Source organism: Elaeis guineensis, chromosome 15 (assembly GCF_000442705.2).
Source record: "Elaeis guineensis isolate ETL-2024a chromosome 15, EG11, whole genome shotgun sequence".
Classification (NCBI taxonomy): Eukaryota; Viridiplantae; Streptophyta; class Magnoliopsida; order Arecales; family Arecaceae; genus Elaeis; species Elaeis guineensis.
The window spans coordinates 14,868,985-14,892,574 of NC_026007.2; the positions used below are offsets into that span (position 1 = coordinate 14,868,985).

Here is a 23,590-nt window from a genome sequence, read left to right on the forward strand (position 1 = left end):
ACTAAAAAAGGTGAGCGAGCCAGTGAACTCTTGGATCTGATATATTCTGATGTATGTGGACCCATGAGCTCAAGTGCAAGAGGTGGATATTTCTACTTCATAACCTTCACAGACGACCTATCGATCGAGGTATGGGTATGTCTACTTAATGAAGCATAAGTCAGAGTCGTTTGAAATGTTCAAACTATTTCGAAATGGGATAGAAAAATAAACTAGGAAGTGTATTAAAATTCTTCGATCTTATCGAGGAGGTGAATACTTTTTTAATGAGTTTTTGACATATCTTGGGGAGAATGAGATTCTATCTCAGTGGACTCCTCTTGAAACACCACAGCATAATGGTGTGTCTGAAAGGAGGAATCGGACCTTGTTGGACATGGTTCAATCCATGATGGAGTTTGCTGGTCTACCAATCTTCCTCTGGGGATATGCGCTCGAATCGACTTGTTACCTTCTAAATAGGGTTCTGAGTAAGTCTGTAACCAAAATGCCATATGAGATATGGATAGGACATAAGTCAGTACTCCCGCATCTTAGGATTTGGGGGTGTCCGGCTTATGTTAAACGTTTAATTACAGAAAAGCTTGGACCTAGGTCTGACAAGTGTTATTTCATAGGGTACCCAAAAGAGACCAAAGGGTATGATTTCTACCTAGCTGATGAGCATAAGGTGTTTGTCAGCCTTAAGGCAATCTTTTTGGAAAAGGAGTTCCTTGGTGAAGGGATTGTTACCTCTAAGGTCGAACTTGAGGAAGTTTGACAGGTGGAAAAATTGACACAAGTTGCTGAACTTGAACCGAATTTGGTTAGATCAGATCCAGAGCCCATTGTTCCTGCATCCTTAAGGCGGTCTGGTAGAGTACCACGTCAACCGAACAGATACTATGGTTTCTTGGTCCAGGACGGCGATCCTGTCGAACTTAATGAAAATGATGAGGATCCGATCACCTACATGGATGCAATGTAGAGACCTGACTCTGAGAAATAGCTAGAGGCCATGAAATCCAAAATGGAGTCCATGAAGGTCAATGATGTGTGGACATTGGTTGACCCACTCGAAGGAGTAAAACCCATAGGGTGTAAGTGGGTCTTCAAGAAAAAGAGGAGCGCAGACAGAAAGGTGGAGACCTATAAAGCCCGTCTGGTTGTCAAGGAATATCGTCAACGTTATGGTATAGACTATGACGAGACGTTTTCTCCTATGGCAATGCTCAAATCTATTCGGATTATGCTTGCGATAGCTACCCATCTGGACTATGAAATATGGCAGATGGATGTGAAGACAGCTTTCCTAAATGGAGAGCTGGACGAAGAGGTGTATATGATACAACCGAAGGGTTCACATCCACAGATGAGTCTAAGGTGTGCAAGCTACAGAGATCCATTTATGAATTTAAACAGGCATCCCGGAGTTGGAACATACGTTTTGATAGAACGATCGAGACGTATGGCTTCGTTAAGAACAGAGAATAGCCCTGCATTTATAAGTGGGCTAATGGTCCAATAGTGATATTTTTTATATTGTATGTGGATGACATTCTCTTAATCGAGAATGATATCTCTGCATTACAAGGAAAAAAGATTTGGCTGTCGTCACAGTTCTCCATGAAGGATCTGGGAGAAGCTTCCTACATCCTAGGGATGAGGATCTATAGGGATAGATCTAAAAGGTTGCTTGGCTTATCCCAGTCCACGTACATTGATACTATGCTGAAGAGGTTCAGCATGAAGAATTTCAAGAAAGGCTATCTACCGATAGGCCATGAAATTTTTCTCTCGAAGAGAGATTGTCCGACAACACCTCAAGAGAGAGAGCGTATGGGTAGAATTTCATATGCTTCGACAGTGGGATCTATCATGTATGTTATGACATGTACACGATCAGATGTGGCATACTCACTAGGGGTAGTGAGTAGATACCAATCTGATCCAGGGGAGAATCACTGGAAGGTTGTTAAAACCATCCTGAAGTATTTAAGAAATACTAAAGACCATTGGCTTGTTTATGGTGAATCGAACTGGAGACTTATGGGGTTTACAAACTCCAATTTTCAGTCTGATCACGATGACAGCAAGAGTGTGTCGGGATTTGTTTTTACCCTTAATGGTGGGGCTGTCTGCTGGAAGAGTTCCAAGCAGTACACAGTGGCTGATTCAGTTTGCAAGGCAGAGTATGTCGCTGCATCAGATGCTGCCAAAGAAGCGGTGTGGCTGAAAAAATTCATCACTGAGCTCGGAGTAGCACCCTCCCTTGTTGGTCCAGTTCTGCTCTACTGTGACAGCTCTGGAGCCATTGCTCAGGCGAAAGAATCGAAGGCACACCAGCGGATGAAGCATATTCTGCGCTGCTACCATCTTATACGAAAAATCATGGATCGAGGTGACGTCGACCTTTAGAAGATCGACGGAAAGGAGAACCTGACCGACCCATTCACTAAAGCCATTGCGGTGAAAGAGTTCAACGACTTCAAGTCGAAGATGGGTATTGATACTGCACCGATTGGCTTTAGGCTAAGTGGGAGATTGTTGGGAATAGTGTCCCAAAGTCAATCATCAGTCTGTTGACGATTGTGCTCTTTCTTGTATTAGTATATGAATTATAAATAAATAAAAATTATTTTGATATTTTTTCATCACAAATTGTTTCATTTTCTAATGAACTCCTGTGTTGTGGTGAAGTCCTTAGGATTATTTAGACTCGATAAAGGAGGATTTGTCGTTTAGTCCTTAAACCTGTTCTCGACCAAATGATACGTTGTTATCAAGGACAACAATATTTATCAAGCATAGGTCGTTGTGTGCCATATGGGTTGGTTGTCCTCTTAACCAAGGAGTGTGGAGACACTGGTATGGCATACAAGTGAGATGTAAGGGTACATCTGCATTGAACGTGACCGACTCTGGAGCTTTTTCTACTATCAAGATTTGCTCCGATGGGATATGGGTATAACTGTCCCTCCGACCTGAGACTACCATAGTGACTTGCAAGCAACTCACTGCACTTAGACATTGGACTACCTAAATTTCTAATTCAGTGACGAAAGGCTGCTAGGTGTAGTCAAGTACTTGACTTGTCGGTGCGTATGTCAAGATGAGATTGACCACTCCAGTTCAGGAGCTGTGTACAGTCGTATTTTAATTTAGCAAAATCTTGATCAGGATAGTCCTAATGAGGAGTCACAGGACTGATTGAGTTGAGCACGATTCGGATGATCTAATCAGGGTTGACAGTTTAACCCTGAGCCTTCCTAAACACTAGGGTCAAAAGGATGAATTATACTATAATCATATTCATGTAGGTTCTGAGTGTTGCGATTGCGACTATTCGATCTATCCGAATGTCAGGTACCATTGCTAGATGGTCGCTTCGATTAGTATAGGAATTGGTTCCTATGCTACCGATTTAGGTTCGAACCTGCGGGGTCACACACATTAGAGGTTCCTATCTGATCTGATGGCTGGTGAAGAGTCTTAATGCTTGTGAACTTTGAGTCCTACATATTTGAAACTCTGTGATCGAGAATTAGGATTCTCTAATCACGAGTTCCACATATTTTGGGTACCGGGGTCAAGAGTCCCACTGGTTTGGGACTTTTTGATCAGGATTTCATATCGATGGACTCTGATGTCCGATTGCCCATCGGATTTTGACTCAGTATTTATGAGAGATTTAATTAGTAATTTGATCATTAATTAACTCAATTTGATTGAGTAATTATTTTTGGATCAAGTCCAATTGAATTGGATTCAATTGGGTTTGATCCGATTAGGTTAAGTGTTGACCTAATCGCCAAGGTGGTTTGGTCCCTGATCTGATCAGGGGTTTGGCTTAGTCAATTCTTGATTTGATTAAGATTTTATTAAGCCTAATTAAGCCTAATTAAGTTGGGTTTAACTTAGTCTAATTGTGCCTAACCTATTTTGATTAGGTTGGCTCAATTAGGTTGAAACCACTTTGACCTCATCTCCCTGTGCCACCTCACTTATCTGCGCCCATTTGAATTCACGAGAAACAACTTCTCATGAATTTTCTCCCACGTAGAAGCCTTCCCACATCCTCCCTTGTGTACCATTTATCTAGATAAAGATTGGTTTGTTGGCCATTCAAATTCAAAGGATGTTTGAATTTGAATGGGCAACTAATCCATGCGCCACCTCACTTATCTACGCCCATTTGAATTCACGAGAAACAATTTTTTGTAAATTTTCTCCCATGCAGAAATCTTCCCACACCCTCCCTTGTGTGCCATTTATCTGGATAAAGATTAGTTTGTTGGCCATTCAAATTTAAAGGATGTTTGAATTTGAATGGGCAACTAATCCATGCGCCACCCACCTTATCTTGTGCGCCATTTAATCTACACGAGAAAGAGTTTCTCATGTAAATTCTCCACGTACAAAGAACCCACGCCTCCTCTCTTCTCTCATCCAGAGTAGATAAGGATGGGTTGGTTTGCATTTGAATTCAAATTTGATTTGAATTCAAGTGAGCAACCATCTATCTTTATCCTCTCACGCGGATAAGACGCGTCTTGCACTATTTTAAAAGAGAAGAGAAGGTGGGGCGTGCGTAGAATTTTTTTGACAGAGAATAGTGGGTGTGAGGAAGCCTTGTGCATGAGTTGGAAGTTCAAAAACTTCCGAGAGAAAAGAAAAGAAAAGAAACAAAAGTGGACGTAGGGTTTTCAGTGAGTACCCTAGGGTTTCTGCCTGGGGTTTGAGAAGTGAGAAGGTGAGCTACGAGTGTCGTGAGCCTACCAAACTTCAGGAAGAGCTTCATCAATCTCTCAAGCACTTTTGCTGATGATTCAGAGCATCCAAAGAGTCGGCAGACATCGATTAAAGGAGTTCGATCAGCATCGACCGTCGAAAGGGTTCTGCGATGAACTAGCATTCGTGAGGAGCCGATCAGATCGGAAGCTTCATGTGAATGATTCACAGAGGCTAGACATACTGTGTGACTGTGTTGCAATGATCAAAACTTTCTGACGGTGATCAGACTGCCGCGATCGACTACCTGCATGAAGGTAATGTGTTCTGAACACATAACAGTAAAATATTTACTGTAGAGAATTCGAAATTTTAAATTTAAATACATGCTATATATATCATATTTAGATCTTTGTGTAGGGTTAATATATATTAATTAATTAGATTAATTAATATTTTTCACTGTAAAATAGTAATTTTGAAAAAGTTTTAAAATTACCGTTTTACCCCTGTACTAAAATTCACTTCATCATGTTCATATCAGAATTGCTCTAATACCACTATTAGAAAATGATTTTGATTTCATACATATAGTTTAAAATTTTTTTCTAAACATCTACGCAGTGAAAATAAATAAATTAAAATAATTTTAATTTATCCATATATCAGATCAGATTTAAAAATCATAGTAAGGATCTTGATACGAACATATACCCATGATCTGAAATTTGAAACATAAAAATAATTGGTTAGAAAAATAAACGGAGATTAGATCTTTATACCTCGGATCCTGCAGATGTCTCGAGTTCTGATCATAGCTGCGCATGCATCCGACCTCTGCTGATATCCATATGAAACTGTCTGATCAAAGCACCGAGATCACCAGTATGCTAGTATCTTACAGATCTCACTTCTCATCCATGGATCTTGATCTTTTCTTATAGATCTTGAAGAAGTAGATCACTGCGCAAACTCTTTCGCGCAAATCCGACAGGATATGAACAAGATCACCATAAAGAGAGGAACCCTTCTTCTTTTCTTCTTTTCTCTCTTTTTCCTTCTTAGATATGATCTTTATCAGATCTGGGCATGGACATGAAGTGGAGAAGGGAAGAGGAGGCGTCAAGATGACAGATAGATGTAAGAAAGAAAAGACCTCTCTTCGCATGCCATCTCCTCTTAATTTTATTTTATCACACCAAAACCAATTCATGCCACCTCTCCCTTATGCCCCAAAGAGATAAGATCAAATCTTATCCAAATAGGCAAGAATGACATGGAAAAGAGGAAGGAAATAAGTGAAGCATCAAAAATAAATCGCATGATCTCTCACACATAAAACTAGCGCACAACCACTTTCTTCAATTTTTTTATCACACAAAAAAATGCTTCCATGCCCCAATCTGAGAGATTTCTATCCTATTTTGAATCAAATTCAAATAAAAAAAAATTTGGATGAAAAAGACTTTCAGATAAGGTGGGGCACCAATCCTTTCACACGCGTGAAAAAAGGATGAGAAAAATAATGCCCCACTTCTTCTTTTAGCATAATTTCTAGAGAGAGAATCTCAAAGAATTTGGGCTCTCTGAGTCATAGTTTATCTGATTCAAATAAAGCCTCAATCGGGTTCAAATCGAGTCCGAAACGAACCGAATTCGAAAAGACTGTCAAGCCTGATCCAATCAGGTTTGAAATTCAAATCTGATTTGGATAATTGAATCCAATTAACATTAAATTAAATTAAATTAAATTAAATTAAATTTGATTTAAATTAATTAAGACTTAATTTATAATTTAATCAGCTTCAAAAAAATTACAACACTTGAAATTAAATTCCTGTACTAACAATTAGCAGCTGCCAAAACGGTAACACTTACAAATTAGTAGTTTCTAAAATTTAAACTATCAATCCGATTGATAATTTGAATATGATCCAAGCCATTGATCAAGTAATGCTCCTTTTGTATGTCACCCCTTAGGTTCTATTCTATTTGGTAGTGAGACATACCGTGATGTCCATCACAGCATCATCGAAACTCTTTTCGAAGGGCTGAAATGATTTCAGCTCACCTCAACAAAGATCGTTGATCTGAAAATGATCTTAGTGAGTTCTTACAATTCATCAGTGACATCTAGCAACATGTAGTGGCAACTCAGCAGAATAGAAAAGTGAATTCCTAGGTGTAGTTATCGTATGATACAATCACTCTATCGAGAGTCCCAACTGGACGGAGGTCATGGAGAATTCGTCAAATTCCATCATCAGTCATATGCTAGATTGGCTCGACTCGAGTTCATTTATAAATCCCGTAAAAACTCTTTTTCAGTATTCACACTTACTCTGGTCAAAGATTTTTCTGAACTCAGTCTTACGAATCGCATAGGACTTCTCCTTTTCTACTAAAGTCGATAGATTCGTCTAGGTGTATCCTACTCCAAACAGCGAACCTAAACCTACATAGCCAACATACACAGCAAGGACCTATATGGCTAGGGACCAAGGAACGTGCAATCAAACTATGTAGCCTCGCTGTGAATAGCCAACACATCGCAGGTCAAAAGACCAGTCACACCACTGCAGCATCGAGAAAATCACTGACAAATGAGTAGACATCCAAGTGGTTTCTCGTATTGGTCACGCTCAGTGCAAGTTATTCTCTAACAACAACCTACACTCTCATCTCAGTGTTTCTACACCACAGATTTGAGATTCATCTGTCTTAAAGAGAGGCTAATCTCGAATGGATTGATCACTGTCCTCCGTGATAATCCTTCGATTGAAAGTATTTAGAAATTAATCACTAATGATGTATGTCTCAAATTCTCAACACCTTGAAAATATACAAAATCACCTTTGTTAATTTTTAGGACAAATCATGGACACATAAATATGATTGGTTATTAAGACTGCCCAACAAGTACAAAATATATCCTAGAGAAAAGTATGTGTCAGCCAAGATTGACTTCTAGGGTACACATCCAACAGTCATGGTATCAGAACATCATGAAGATATTCTATGTGGCGGCATTGTTGTTGATCTCGTGCTCCTTCTCGAAAGTAAGCCTGGATGCTTTCTCTAGTGTCAATCTGTTGCTGTAGATTTCTATCTTGGGTCAGCTTGGCTAGAGTTGGATGGTGACTATCGGACAATGATGGTAGAACGGCGATGGCAGGACTTGTGGAGATCTTTAGACGCTCAAGTTAGAAATCTAGAATAGACGGAAAGAAACATGAGAGAGAGATGGTATACCTTGGGGTCCTCTGATTATCTGTATTTATAGATAAAAGTGAGAGCTGTGAGAGAGAATATTATTTGAGGCCATCTCGGCTGTTTTAGATGAGCCATTCTGAAATTTTTGGTCTAATTTCTTGCGATTTGGTGGTTATCGTTGCCCTATCTACTTTGTGGCTAGCTATCCTAGCGGTTGCGTAATTTGAAAAGATGTACAGGAACTCTTGGTCAATCCTTCCAAATATGCGGATCAAAGCCGAGTAAGGCACCTTGGGTCAGCAAAAATAGTAGTTGGCTGAAGCAAGGGTCGGCATCGACCGAGGTTTGCTCAAGTCTTCAGCTTTGATAGAGAGGATCTTCCACCCATAACACCGCCCTTTTGGGTCATGATTTGTAAGCCAGTTTGGTTAAGCGGACTAGGCCCAAGTTATCTCGGGCCTGATTATTACATTCTCTCTCTTATAGTTTTTTAAATTTCTATTGATTTAAAAATTAGAGGATCCAAAAAGCTCAGACAAAAAACTTTTTTTTCAAATTTATTTATCAACTGAGATGATGCTCTATTAGCCACATCCGTGGACACATGCAATACTTTGGGAGAAGACTGATCTCAGTATCATCTCGATAAAATTGACCTCAATTTGATCTCAGATTTCAGCGGTAACAAAATGTATACCAGTTTACTCACTAAAGTACAGTGGAGTGGTTCATCAAAAAAGAAAAAAAATCTAGTAAAGTCAAGCGTACGTTGGTGTGCCTTTTGTTACCAACGGCGACGTAAGAGTGGGACGGATGCAGCAGGTTCTTTTTCTCTTGGGCATTTTATGGAGCATCGCGCGTACGGTGTTCGGTGGGAGCACGGGACATGCGAGAGGCCTAAACCGTGTGGATGGTTAGGGCTCGGGACGCGTCGGCCTCGCAGAAGAGGCCCGCGGTTGACCGCTGCTATCAGGACGAGCGGCGTCTCGTAACAGTAGAAGCACACGGACGGTAATGATTAACGTTGGAAATGATTAACGGCTGATGTAGCACCCCCGTATGCGACCTTTCGGATACGGTATTACTGCTCCGATTTGTGAATTGTGATGGATGTTGTCAACCGTCCGATGCATGATTTTTCTTTTTATTGTTGATGATTTCAGCGATCAAGTCTAAATTAGGTTATATGAATGCGATGCACCTGACAACTTTTGGTCGACTCCGAGAAAATCCTTCGACGGTGTAGAAGTGCTGTCTGTCTAATGAATCCCATGGTGTGGCACAAGGTCGCTGCAGTTTCTGGTTCTTTCTCCGTCCCTCTCTCTCTATCCACCTCTCCCTCTCTCTCTATCCGTCTGCGTGTGTGAGAGGGAAATCAATTGCTTCGTTTTTTGAAGTGATCTTTTGATCCTTTTTCTTGCTTAGAAGTAATTATAGATTAGCTTATTTTGATTCTGTGAAGGGAAGAGTTCATTTTTCCCCTTCGTTTTTTTTTGGCTTTTCTAATCTTGGTTTCCAAGAAATATTTGCTCTGCTTTATGTGATTTGAAACAGGGGTTGCTGCGCTTGGTCTTGGGACTTATGGGGCCCATGGCTTCAGGCCCCAAAACCCTTCTTACAAAGAGGTAACTAGTTCTTAGGGGTATTTTATTTCTTGTGTGTAAGATTTTGAGGGTCAAAAAGGGCAACCTGGCAAGTGTTCAGACCTAGCCAGAGATCTTGTAATTTTTCGCCCGCTTAATTTTTATTTCTTTTTCTTTTTCTTCTTGAAATTGGAAGGTTTGGCAGACTGCATCTCTCTATCATTTGGTTCACACAGCAGCGTTAGTCGGAGCTCCCATCACCAAACACCCCAACATTGTGGGTGCATTACTTATTTTATTGTCTTTCACTCTAATTTGTGCCCCTTTTGCTCCTGTTGTTAATTGGTTTGCTGAGTTGTGATCTTTGTACCGAACTTCTGTCCTCTGTGCAGTTTGGAGGCCTATTGACTGCTGGGATTTTGGCATTCTCTGGAACGTGAGTGCATTCCATTTATATTTTCATCTATTATCTGTTTTATAGGCTTTTCTGTATTATGGAAAAAACCATGCAGCAGCCGCTGAAGAGTATTCTTCTTGAGCATACGAAAAAATTATAGTCATTCATCCAAAAGACTGGAATTTGAATATCCCAATCCGTTTGGTCACCATCATGATAATCAAAGCACAGTGATACAACTTGTAGGTACCGGGAAAAGTTTATATCAAAGAACTTTATGAATTGATGTTGAATGGATAAACCACCTGATGGTGGTAATCGGTGGAAGATTGAGCTTTAGTACATGGGAAGAGATTATGTCTATAGAGTCAGGTGTGTCTTGGTAATTTCAAGTATTCAGACCATTTTGAATGTAGAAAGACTTAGATGATGAAGTCCTAATAGATGCTAGTTTGTGTATTTGGAAAATTTGGTTGAATGAAAGAAAAGTCTAACCATACCTGATTACCAAATTAATGGATAAAAGCAGAACCGTGGATCTAAAATTTAATTTATATTTTGATGCCTCAAAAAAGATAATGATGCTATAAAGGTCCATCATTGGGGAAATTATTCTTACTTAGCATTTGTTTAATATGTCCAAAATACCAAGGAACTTCCATGGTGGGCAACTTGAAGGAAATAAGGCATATTGAGTTTGTAGACAGGATATGTATGAGGGAACAATAATGATTAGAAAAACTCCTAATGGATAATCTTGGGAGTTGTTTAGTGGCAATAGGCCTTCAATGAGAAACAACTTAAAAGTACTTTAACTCTTTATATCTGCTCTTATTTTGTAGCAATTGTGTCACTTATAGATGGTGTAATGATTGTTGATGACACCAAAGAAGGCCATTGTGGTTAGAAGGTTCTAGGTAATTTAGGGAGCCAAGGTTGCATCGTAGATTGAAGGTAAATGGTCACCCAAACTAATTGTTTTACTTCCATAATAATGGATTCATTTTTCAAAGGTTAGTTGGATGAGGTTGTGTCAAATAGAACCAAAGCTGGATGGGTGATAATAATGCTAGGTCTTATGGCTTTGGCTTAGGTAGTGGAACTTATGTACAAGTCGGCCACGTATCTAGCATTGTAACTGTATTATGGAAGTTCAATATGGGATATCAGGTTAAGTACAAGTCTACTTTTGGGTCAAAATATGTTTAGGAAGTCCTAAGTGTTGAAGAAAGTTTCCCATTGCGCACGTCAGATCTCAATCAAAAATTGTTATAGCGGAAGGGATTCGATCCGACATGCGCATGTATGAGATCGTGTCTCATACGTCCAGATCTGGATCATGATTTTAAGATCTGAAATTAAAATACAAAAATAAAAAATATGAAGATCACATCTTCACCTTTGCGCGGATAGCTATTCATCGTGATTGATGATCGTGGTAAATCTTGAGGTTCCTCACAGAGCCACACACGTGTCCGATCTCACAGGTATCCATTTGAGATCGATCTGGGACTGTCCTCTTCGATTTGGATCCTTCATCTCTATGACAGATGTACATGCACTTTGATCAGCGATCAACTCTTAATCCTGATCATCTGGATCAACTCTTGATCCTGGATTATTGGATCAACTCTTGATCCTAGATCTTTGGATCAACTCTTGATCCTAGATCTTTGGATCAACACTTGATCCTAGATCTGATTTCTCTCTTTTCTTATGTAAATCTGGATCTTCTCTTCCTAGGTGTAGATCTACATCAACATGTAGATCAGCCCCAAACCCTTGGATGTGGAAGAGAGGATGCCCAGCTCTTGGGCATAAGAACCAGGGATGCCCAACTACATGGATGTGAGAGAAAGAGAAAGAGAGAAAGAGAGAAGAAGGGCATGGAGAGGTGGGAGATATCATCTCATGGCATGGGAGAATTCTTCCTAATGTGGGTTACATTTTTTTTAAGAGATCTCATCTCTTAAATAAAACAAAGAAGAGTCCTAGGGCTTCAAGAATTTGATCAGTCAAATCCTTAAGGTAGAATGACTCTATTTCTCTAATTTGGCACCTTGAAATCATGAGATTTCTTGCCAGATTAGATGGGGTGTGGCCCCTCTCATTTGTTTCACACCAAGAACAAAACGCATGCCCCTTTTTGGATCTTATCCAAAAAGAAGGCATGTGCCTCCTTTCCAAAACCCTAGCGCCACCTCATAGTCATTATCTAGATGGGCCTTCTCTCCAAGAAATCCATGCCCAGAGAAAGATAAGATAAGGCCAACTCTTGGTCCTTATCCTCATCCTAATTGCATGCAATGACTTGGTCAAAATTCCTATCCAATAGGGAGTCTAAGTCTAAAGAGGAATTGGGTTTAACTATGTGCTAGCATGATTTACTAAATTTAATTGGATTTCACCAAATTCAAATTCAATTGGGATTTTACAAGTCCAATTGATCAATCATAGATCAAATCTCTTGTTTGTGTAATCTCATAGGTTCAATTCTGTCTGGTAGTGAGATATATTGTGATCTTCATCATCAATATCATTGAAATATCTTTCAGTAGATTGGAATAATTTCAATTCAATCAATTAAAAATTATTGATCATCAAAATAATTTTTATTGGTCTCACAGTCCACCAGTGACACCTAGCAGTATGTAGTAGTAATCCAGCAGAATTGAATAATGAACCTTTAGGTATATTTATCGTGTGATTCGATTCTTCTATCATGAGTTCTGACAAGATAGAGGTTACGGATAACTCGTCAAACATCATTGCTTATCATATGTAACATTCAATCGATTTGAGTTTTATGTGAAGCCTTATGAAAACTCCTTTCCATCATTCACACTATCATGGTTATGAATTTTTGAACTCAGTCTCATGAATAACATGGGACTATTTCTTATCTATCAAGGTCAATAGATCCCATTTAGGTGCACACTCTACTCCTACAACGAATCTACTGTGGCCAACATACATCGTAAGATTTTGAATGGCTAGGTAACCAAGTGATTATGTAGTCAAACTACAGCAGCCTCATTGTGAATAGCTGAGGCACCACAGGTTTAATGATTACTCACACCACTGTAGCATCGAGTATGTTACTGACGAGTGGATAGACATCCATGTGACTACTCGTGTTGGTCATGCTCGGTATCATTGTTCTCTAACAATCACTTGCACTCTCGCTCCAGTATCCTCACACTGTGGACTCGAGACTCATCTATTCAGAGAAAAATGATCCGTGCATCAATCTAATCGGATTAATCATCATTTTCGTGATGATCCATTGATTGTGAGCATTTAGAATTAATCACCAATGATATATGTATCAAAATTTCAATTCTTGAGAATATATGTCATCATCTTATTAATTCTTTAGACGATTCATGGATATATGATAACATGAATAAAAAATTAATCCTATTTTAATTATTTAATTATAAAATTATGCCACTAGAAAGATAATGTATCAGCCAACTTGACTTTTAGAGTATACATCTAATAATCTTCTACTTGCATTAAAGCCAATTGATCATAAACCTAAACCCCATCTTTTCAAGATGAGCTTCAGTTTTCAGTTGGCTCAACAGCTTAGTGGGTCTACCATATTCTCCGTGAAGTCTACTTTTTGCACCTCGATGAACTTCTTTTCGAGGTATTCACAAATCAGATGGAATCGTCGCTCTGTGTTTAGATTTCTGATGAGATCTTGATTTTTTAGCCAGAGCCATGGTACCAATGTTGTCGCAATAAAGTGATATGATATCTTATGTCATCATTCCAAGCTCCGCAACAAATTTCATGAATTAGAATTCTTCCTAAGCACCCTCGGAAGCGGCGATGAACTCTGCCTCCATGATGGAATCTACAATGAATGGTTGTTTGGAAATCTTCCAATATACTGTACCATCATAACATAGGAATACACATCCTGATGTAGATCTTCTATTATCAATCTGTGTACCCCAAAACCCTAAATTCTTCTCCTCCAAAGATCAAGAGCATATCCTTAGTCTTTCTCAAGTATATAAGGATATTCTTCATAGATATTCAGTGCTCCCAGTCTGGATTCGATTGATGACACTCACAGCAAGAGATGTATCAAGTCATGTGCATAGTGTACATGAGACTCCCTAGTGCAGAAGCATAAGGGATTTAGCTCATGCACTTAATCTTCTCAGGTGTGTTAGGGTACATCATCTTGAAGAGATGAACTCCATGGCTAATGGGTAACAATCTCCTTTTGGAGTTCTCCATACTGAACTCCTTCAGTACTTTCTTTATGCACAATTTCTGTAAGAGATCAAGCATTCTTTTAGATCTATTTTTATAGACTTTTATTTTCAGAATACAAGATGCTTCTCCTAGATCTTTCATGGAGAAGTCATTCGACAACTAGATCTTAATCTAGATCAGCATGGGAATATTATTTTCAATGAGGATGTCATCCATGTACACTACGAAGAATGTCACAGTATTCTCACTGATCTTCTTAAAGACTCATGGTTCCTCTTCGTTCTTGATGAAATCAAATATTTTGATCGTATCATGAAAATGAGTGTTCCAACTCCGACATACTTGAGTCCATAAATAAACTTTTATAGTTTGCAGATCTTGTGATCTCCATCACTGAAAATGAAATCCAGAAACTGCTTCATATAGATATCTTCCAAAGATATCCATTTAGGAAAGCAGTTTTTACATTCATTTGTCATTTCTTAAAATCGATGACTATCATCACCTCGTAATAGTTTTCGAGATCATCTCCTTGTTCCTTATCTCCTATGGAGAACATTTTCTTTTCATCCTTTATAAGCTACCTTTGTACCTTTCAGGAGGATGAAAGATCCTACTAAATCTACGAGTTGGAGGAGGTACACCATCTACTGGCTCAATGGGTTCTATAAGTTCTATGACTCTTTGTTGTTTATTAGAGACTCTCTTTAAGCACTATTTATCTTCTACTGTTTCTATCGTGGATAAATTATTTTTCTAAGAAGATAGTGTATTGGCTTACAATCACATTGTTATCCTCTGGAAGATAAAAGTAGTATCCCAAAAACTCTTTTGGATATCTAATAAAATAAGCTCTCATAGATCTAGCCTCGAACTTGTCCGTTTGCTGCCACTTGACATGGGTCGGACATCTTCAAATCTTGAGATGATCGAGACTCGATTTCTTATCATGTTATACCTCATATGATGTGGTAAGAATGGATTTACAGAGAACCCAATTCACTATATAATTAGTTGTAAATAAAGCATGCCTCCTAAAGAAATAATAAAAGATCAGTGATGCTCATCATGGATCGAATCATATCTAATAGGATCCGATTTCTGTGTTTTGAAATCTCATTGAGTTGAGATGTTTCAGGTGGAGTCTACTGTGAGACTGCCGTTTCTTTGGAGATAATCTAGAAATTCTCTTCTTAGGTATTCATCCTCGATCCGATCGAAGTACTTTTAGGATTTTTCGATTTACTGTTTTACTTCATATCTGAATTCTTGGAACTTTTCAAAGACCTCAGATTTATATCTCATACATCTATCTATATCGTGATCGATAAAGATAATAAAGTAGACATAACCTCCTCTGGCTAGCACATCAAATGGGCTACACACATCAGTATGTACCAGGGCAAGTATCTCAGTGGTCCTATCTTCATATCCTACAAAGAGTAGCTTGATCATTTTTTTCGAAGATAAGATTCATAGACTGGATACGACTCAGTAGTCATCGAGCCTAAGGGCTCATCTTTCTTTAGTCTGTTAATTCTTTCTTCTCTTATATGATCTAGTCTAAGAAGTCACTTATACTTGAGGTTTATTTGATCTTTGGATCTCTCAGATCCTACGGTACTCACTATCTACTCAGATAAATTTACAGATACATCAACATATAACTGATAGAGACTGTTAATCATAAAGCTGCCCGATCATTTTATTTTCAAAATAAATGGTACAGTAACCTTTACAACTAACCTATACAGAAATTAAATTTTTATTAGCAATAGGTACATTGTAACAGTCTCTTAGAACTAAACCCAGACGGTAATCATAAAGGATGGGTGATTATAGCTACAGCAACAATTCTTGCCCCGTTGCCAACCTGAAAGGGTCATCTCACCTTCTACTTTCCTCAAGATCCTACATAGAAGTACACAAGTATGCACTAGAACCTGTCTACAACTCAACTAGAAGCAGAAAAAACCGTAAGGTTAGTTTTAATCACGAGCAGATCTAACATACCTTCTGAAGGTGTCCCTTTTATTTTCTTTCGGTTAGATATGCAGGATAGTTCCTCTGTGCTTCAGCGAGAGCCATGGCCCTTGAACTCTTCAAGATCCCCTCAGTTGTCACCATGTCTAATAATTCAATCAGGTTGCAATCTATTTCGTTCATATAGTATTTTACTATAAACTACTCATACGAACCTATAAGGGATTGTCGGATTAAATTTGTTTGCAATTTCTTGTGCATTGTCATGCTGAGCTTCTCAAGTCCCTCCAAGTCCTTGATCATTGTCAAATAATGATCATGGACAGGCTGCCCATCTCTCATCTTAGCGCTAAAGAGCATGCAGCTTGGCTCTTCTCGCCATACAACCCTTGTATGTGAGTTAACATAGCTCCAGCAGTCTACATGACCTCATGTTAGCATTGCATTTGATGCTAATAAATGGCACCTGATCTTATTATCATCATCCATCCATTTTTTCAGTGCTTTCTGTTGGTCAGCGATTGGATGATTTGGTAACACTGGGGTATCTTGGTCTATGACATAGCTAAGCTTCTTGAAACTCCAAACAACTTTCAAATTTCTGAGTCAGTCCTTATAATTAGTTCTGCTTAATCGAATGGTTTCTAGAATACGGATAAGAGAATTGGAGACAGATAATTCCTAGCAGAAAGAAGAAAGAAGAAGATTCTAGTTAGATTTTTGTAATTGATTTACTTAGTTTGTTTTAAGGATTTGATTTTAGAAACAAACTACTCTCATTATTTTTCGAATCTCCTACACTTGTCAGATGGAGAAATGAAAACTCCTTCGCAATTAGGATTTCTGGTGGATACTGCAGTCCCACCGATTGGCACATCACCTCATTTGACAGTTATTGGAGATGTGTCAACTAATGAGTGGATAACTCTTGTCTAATGCTTCTCCAAGTATGTTGCAACGATCTCCGGTCTCTAAGTCCTAAAGCCTCACCTGACAGTTATTGGTCTTATTCCTTAGTTAAGTTAGATCCACCACTCACCAGCAGGTGTAAAGCTGTCATTGGGTCCCTCATCTGATAGTTATTGGGCCCAATCCTATTTTTATCCTGGAGCATCTCATGCTATAGAGAGGTTGTGTCTTCCTTAATGCAACTGAATTATTGTGACCAGCCGAGAACAATCAACACCTAGAAGGGCCCGCACATCTACAATGATGGAAGATCGCTCGATTTAATATCTAGTTGAAAAGATTTATTTAGGTCTCTTTAATCTTAATTGTTAATTTACATCCGATGTAAATCCACAATTATATTGGATCTACTGGTGAGATCCTGGATTGGTCTTATCAAGATCGGACTCATGGTGCAATGCAAATGTAGTAAACTCAATCTAAGCACCCAAACTAAAATTTAGTCAACCAAATTGGTCAGGTAAGTGAAGATTGGTGGGAGGCTCCCCGTGCAATCAGATTGCAACGATCCTAATTAAGTAACCATCTTTTCAAGCACTTGTCTTAAACACCAATAGGTCAGCCTATTCCAATCGGGTTCGGCTTATGGTTCCTCACCACAAATTGCCAATTGCAACCATCAAAATGTATAATCATGATACACCCAACATCAAGGGTTGTAGTGATCCTTTGCGATCACCACATGTATCTATGAAAACACTACATGATTATCTCATAATTTTACATAAAATCTCATTTTATTTTGGGGTCTAACCTTTTCTCAAAAGGTGTTTAGGTTAAGGGTTTGATCTTCAATCTAAACCCATCGATTTCGTATTCTATTTTAATCTAAATTTCAGATCTATTAAATTTTAGATATAATCTAAATTTAACGATCTAATCAAATTATAGATCTAATTTAAATTTGAAACAAAAAAAATTCAGATTAAAACAGAAATTCAGATCTAATCTGAACATGAATCATTTATGCAGATCTAATTAAATCATCAGATCTAATCTGATTTTCAGATTTGATTGAATCTTAGATCTAATCTAAAAATTTAGATCTGAATTTTGATCTTAAAATTATGATCCAATAACTGGCTCTGATACCAGTTGAAGGAAGTTTTCTGCTGCGCACGCCGGATCTCGATCAAAAATTATTGCAGCAGAAGGGATCTGATCCGACATGCACGTGTATGAAATCATATCTTATACGTTCAGGTCAAGATCATGATTTTAAGATCTGAAATTAAAATATAAAAATAAAAAATATGAAGATCACATCTTCACCTTTGAGTGGATAACTATTCATCGTAATCGATGATCGTGGTAAATCTTGAGGTTTTTCACAGAGCCGTACATATGTTCAGTCTCTACAGGTATCCACTCGGGATCGATCTGGGACTGTCCTCTTTGATTTGGATCCTTTATCCCTATGACAGATCTGCATGCACTTTGATCAGCGATCAACTCTTAATCCTGATCATCTAGATCAACTTTTGATCTTGAATCATTGGATCAACACTTGATCCTAGATCTGATTTCTCTTTCCTCTTGCGTAGATCTGGATCTCCTCTTCCTAGGCGTAGATCTACATCAACATGTAGATCAGCCCCAACCCCTTGGACATGGAAGAGAGGATGCCCAACTCTTGGGCATGAGAATTAGGGACGCCCAATTACTTAGGTGTAAGAGAAAGAGCGGGAGAGAGAGGAGGGCATGGAGAGGTGGGGAGCGTGGGATTTCAAGAGGGGCGTGCCAATCACTATTAGCGTGAGATATCATCCCATGGCGTGGGAGTATTCTTCCTAATGTGGGTTATATTTTTTATAAGAGATCTCATCTCTTAAATAAAATAAAGAAGAGTCCTAGGGCTTCAAGGATTTGATCGATCAAATTCTTAAAGCAGAAGGACTCTGTTTCTCTACTTTGGCGCTTTGAAATCACGAGATTTCTTGCCAAATTGGATGGGGCGTGGCCCTTTTCATTTGTTTCATGCCAAGAACAAAATGCACACCCCTTTTTGGATCTTATCCAAAAAGGAGGCATGCGCCTTCTCTCCAAAACCCTAGCACCACCTCATAATCATTATCCAGATGGGCTTTCTCATGAATTCTCATGATAAAACATAGGGGGCGCCAACAATTGGCGCCCCTTCTCTCTAAGAAATCCACACCCAAAGAAAGATAAGATGAGGCCAATTCTTGGTCCTCATCCTTATCCTAATTGCGTGCAATGACTTGGTCAAAATTTCTATCCAATAGGGAGTCCAAGTTTAAAGAAGAATTGGATTTAATCATGTACTCGCATGGTTTACTAAACCTAATTGGATTTCACCAAATGCAAACCCAATTGGGATTTTACAAGCCCAATTGATCAATCCTAGATCAAATCTCTTGTTTGTGTAACCCCATAGGTTCAATTCTGTCTGATAGTGAGATATATCATGATCTTCATCATTAATATCATTGAAATATCTTTCAATAGATTGAAACAATTTTAATTCAGTCAATTAAGAATTATTGATCATTAAAATAATTCTTATTGATTTCACAATCTACCAGTGATACCTAGCAGTATGTAGTGGCAACTTAGCAGAACTGAATAATGAATCTCTAGATGCAGTTATCGTATGATTCGGTCCTTCTATCATAAGTTCCGACAAGATAGAGGTTATGGATAACTCATCAAACCTTATCGCTTGTTATATGTAATATTCAATCGACTTGAGTTCATATGTGAAACCTTATAGAAATTTTTTTCTATCATTTACACTACCATGACTATGAATTTTTGAATTCAGTTTCATGAATAACATATGATTATTCTTTATCTATCAAGGTCGATAGATCCTATCTAGGTGCACATTCTACTCCTACAATGAACCTACTATAGCTAACATACACCGCAATATTCCGAATAGTTAGGTAACCAAGTAATTATGTAGTCAAACTGCAGCCGTCCCATTATGAATAGCCGAGATACCGTAGGTCTAAGGACCACTCACACTACTGCAGCATCGAGTATGTTACTGACGAGTGGATAGATATCTATGTGACTACTCATATTGGTCACGTTCAGTATTATTGTTCTCTAACAATCACCTGCACTCTCGCTCTAGTATCTCCACACTGTAGACTTGAGACTCGTCTATCCAGAGGAAAGCGATATGTGCACCAATCTAATCGGATCAATCATCATTCTCATGATGATCCATCGATCGGGAGCATTTAGGAATTAATCATCAATGACACATGTCTCAAATTCTCAACTCTTGAGTATATATATATCATCATTTTATTAATTTTTTGAATGATTCATGGATACATGACAACATGAATGAAAAAAATTAACCCTATTTTATTTATTTAATTACAAAACTATGCCACTAGAAAGATAACATGTGTCAGCCAACTTGGCTTCTAGGGCATACATCTAACACTAAGTTGATTTTTAGCCAGTTTAAAAACAAATACTTTGGACATTATATAATACTTATAGGTATCCATAAATCTTATTGTTTTAAAAATTGGCTGCTAGGGATGAAGATGGATCGGATAATATCTGTCCAAATTTATTTCGTATTCAAATCTATCCGGATATAGATATAAATTTGAGCATTCGACTAATATCTATATTTGTATACATATCTGTTAAAGATAAATGGATACATATCTGTTAAAGATAAATGGATATAGATATGGATAGTGAACAATCCGATCCGTATCCAAATATTTAATTCTATTTGTAGCCCTATTTAATTTTATATAGCACTAATGAACTTTTAAGAAAAAAATGAATCCATTAACATGCTATTAACTTCATTTATCTTCTAGCAATATTTTTAATTTTATGGTTATAAAATTTAATTATTCAATTTATATCCTTATTTATATCCATCCTTCAAGTATCCTATTTGTATCTGTATCCATTTAAAACAAATATTGATATGAATTTTTTTGTATCTGATTAACATTCATATCCATATCTATATTCACCAAACGAAATTAATATGAACATGGATATATCGGTATTTGATGCGTATCCAATCCGGTTTCAGCCCTATTGGCTGCTATAGCATTTTTAGCCAGAAACCACTATGCTAAGTGTTACAGGGGTGCTATGTGGCACTTGGGTATGAAACAGCTAGTATATTGGGTGAAAGCCTATGACAGTGGCTGCTGGCCTCTTCTCAGTCACCTCTAGTTTTGATGCTCGAGAAGTAGAGCTCGTAGAGGTAGCTTGATCATTAGTCAATTTTTAATTTGTCATTCAACTTTTTTGTCTAGAGTCGAGGGAAGTATATTGTCTATTGATGATGATGTTTTCCTTGGTGAGCTATGGTATATGATTATGAACATTTTTTTTTTGTGGTTGATGTTATGTGATTGGCATCTTTGTTTATGATTAATATTATATGACCGTGGATACTTTTATCTCATAAGTGATATTATTATGTTTGGTGGATGATGATATTAGTCATTAGATTATGGACCTTGACATTATATGAATGTTTACATTATATTATGATGACAAGTGATGATGTTTTATAGCATTGCCCTTAATGTTTGTTTTTCATTATTTTTTGCATGAAATTGATGTAACATACTAATTTTTGATGCTTAGTAAGAAAAATACTGATATATTTTAGCAGCTCATTTTGGGTACATGGTGCTTGCTATCTATTATGAAACCACTTAGCCACTGCATGCCCATTGTCTGCTTTTTAATGCATTGATCAATCTAGGGCATGAGTATTTATTTAGGAGCAGGCTTGAGTGATTTAATTTTAAATATTATTTTTCATCCATGATGGCCTCTACTATCACCTGTATTACTTGTTTCATAACAAGGACATTCTGCTAACTATCCTCTTTCTTCCCTTTCCACTGTCTTGTACCATTTATTGTTTTTTATGTCTTGCATCCATACCAAAAATACCTTGTTTACATCAGCACTATATGTAAAGGTGCTGTCAAGATGAATTCAAAGAAATTCTTGCTGTTGCCATCGATGTTACAAAGTGTTATTTTTTAACCATAAATAAGAGAACGAAACCCTTATGTTGATAACTATACAAAAGGACAAAAACAATTTATAGAAGCTAGCATAAAACAAATTGATAGATGGTTCGTAGATCATTCAGTTTGTTGTTGGACGTTGACATCCTATCTTTATTTACTTGGGTTCCCTAACCATGATATTTAAGTATACGAAGTAGTCTGTAGTGGGGATGATATTTACGAACATGATATCTAGTTCATACCTTGTGTCATTAACCTAAAGATTGATATTTGCATAGGAAGTTCTGTTGGTTGACCTACACAGGTGAACTGGTTTTGTTCGCTGAGGTTTGAGGGTGTTTGCTTTTGTTGCCCATAAAGTACAGACTCCTGTATTTCTTCTTCGTAGCATTCTTCTTCTAGCAGTATCTAGTATCTCATTAACCTATGAGAGAACAGGTAGGTCATACATCAACTATGAGTGAATTTGCGTAGCTTCTGTCCATAGATAATACTGATGTGCAGATTATGTTCTACTTGCGGTCAATTCTTTCCGTTCTTTTAATAGAATTATGATATTTTACAAAAGAAGCTCAAAGGAAATTATTGTTGTTTCCTCAGGTGCTATACTGTGGCTTACCTTGAAAATAGAAAGTACTCTTCACTAGCACCATTTGGTGGCTTTGCATTTATTGCTGCTTGGGCCAGCTTGCTTTTCTGATGGCAAGTATTTCTTCGGCAATGCGTCTCTAAATTATATGCTTGTGATGCTTAGCTTTGTATACGGTTTGGTCCTGGGGCATGATGTTTACACTTGGAGTATTCTGAGAATAATTTCTACTGAATGTTACATTCTTCTGAATGTTGGACATTGGATACATGCTTATGCAGATCCATGTGAATCAAATTTGCCATGTCTCTTCTGAAACCCAATATTTTGGCCATTCATTTTACCAATGCGGTGATGCCTTTTCTGTTAAGCAAGCAGTTTTATCTCGTGAGTTTAAATGTTAAGAGTACATTTCGTTGGAAGCAGTCATTAGCATTCTGGCAAGACCAGTGGATTAGAAAACATGTAGTTTGATTCACCCTCAAGTTTCATAATTCTAAAGAAAAATTTATTTGGTCCCAGCAGCTTGATATTCATATGAGGCTTATCTGTAAAGGGTGTTTTGTCACATTTGTGTGAAAAATGGTTGAATTATTGTTTCCATAATTGGTAAAGGTTGCCAGTAAATGAACTAGAAAACATGATGTAGAAATTACAAATTATGTGGTTATTCAGATGAAAATTAAATTCTGATCAATAGTACACAGGAAACTACAGAAAACTGGCACTTTGTTGATTGTCCTTGTCTCTTAGATCATAGAAAACAGCATAAACTGATATCTAAACTTCCATAATGATGATAAGACAAATGCAAGGAATTTAGATTCCAAAATTTAGAAAAGGAAATTTCATAATCTGTTGGCTATACTTATTCTTTGGACCAAGGGAGAGATTTGACCCACAA

General features: G+C 37.7%; 1 protein-coding gene across 1 annotated transcript; it reads left to right on the top strand.

Moving 5' to 3' along the window:
• The first annotated feature begins 9,086 nt into the window (after positions 1-9,086).
• On the top strand, positions 9,087-23,009 carry LOC105034180 (uncharacterized). Its single transcript, XM_010909232.4, has 5 exons — positions 9,087-9,225; positions 9,478-9,548; positions 9,703-9,783; positions 9,899-9,942; positions 22,698-23,009. Exons 1-5 carry the CDS (start codon positions 9,186-9,188, stop codon positions 22,795-22,797), a joined length of 336 nt encoding a protein of 111 aa, XP_010907534.1. The 5' UTR covers positions 9,087-9,185; the 3' UTR covers positions 22,798-23,009.
• Positions 23,010-23,590: the final 581 nt, after the last annotated feature.

Excerpts from the sequence above, each read along its gene's own strand:
- LOC105034180 (XM_010909232.4), top strand. The coding sequence starts at position 9,186 with ATGAATCCCATGGTGTGGCACAAGGTCGCTGCAGTTTCTG. Across the intron at positions 9,784-9,898 it reads TCACCAAACACCCCAACATT|TTTGGAGGCCTATTGACTGC; the intron begins GTGGGTGCATTA and ends TCCTCTGTGCAG. Across the intron at positions 9,943-22,697 it reads ATTTTGGCATTCTCTGGAAC|GTGCTATACTGTGGCTTACC; the intron begins GTGAGTGCATTC and ends TTGTTTCCTCAG.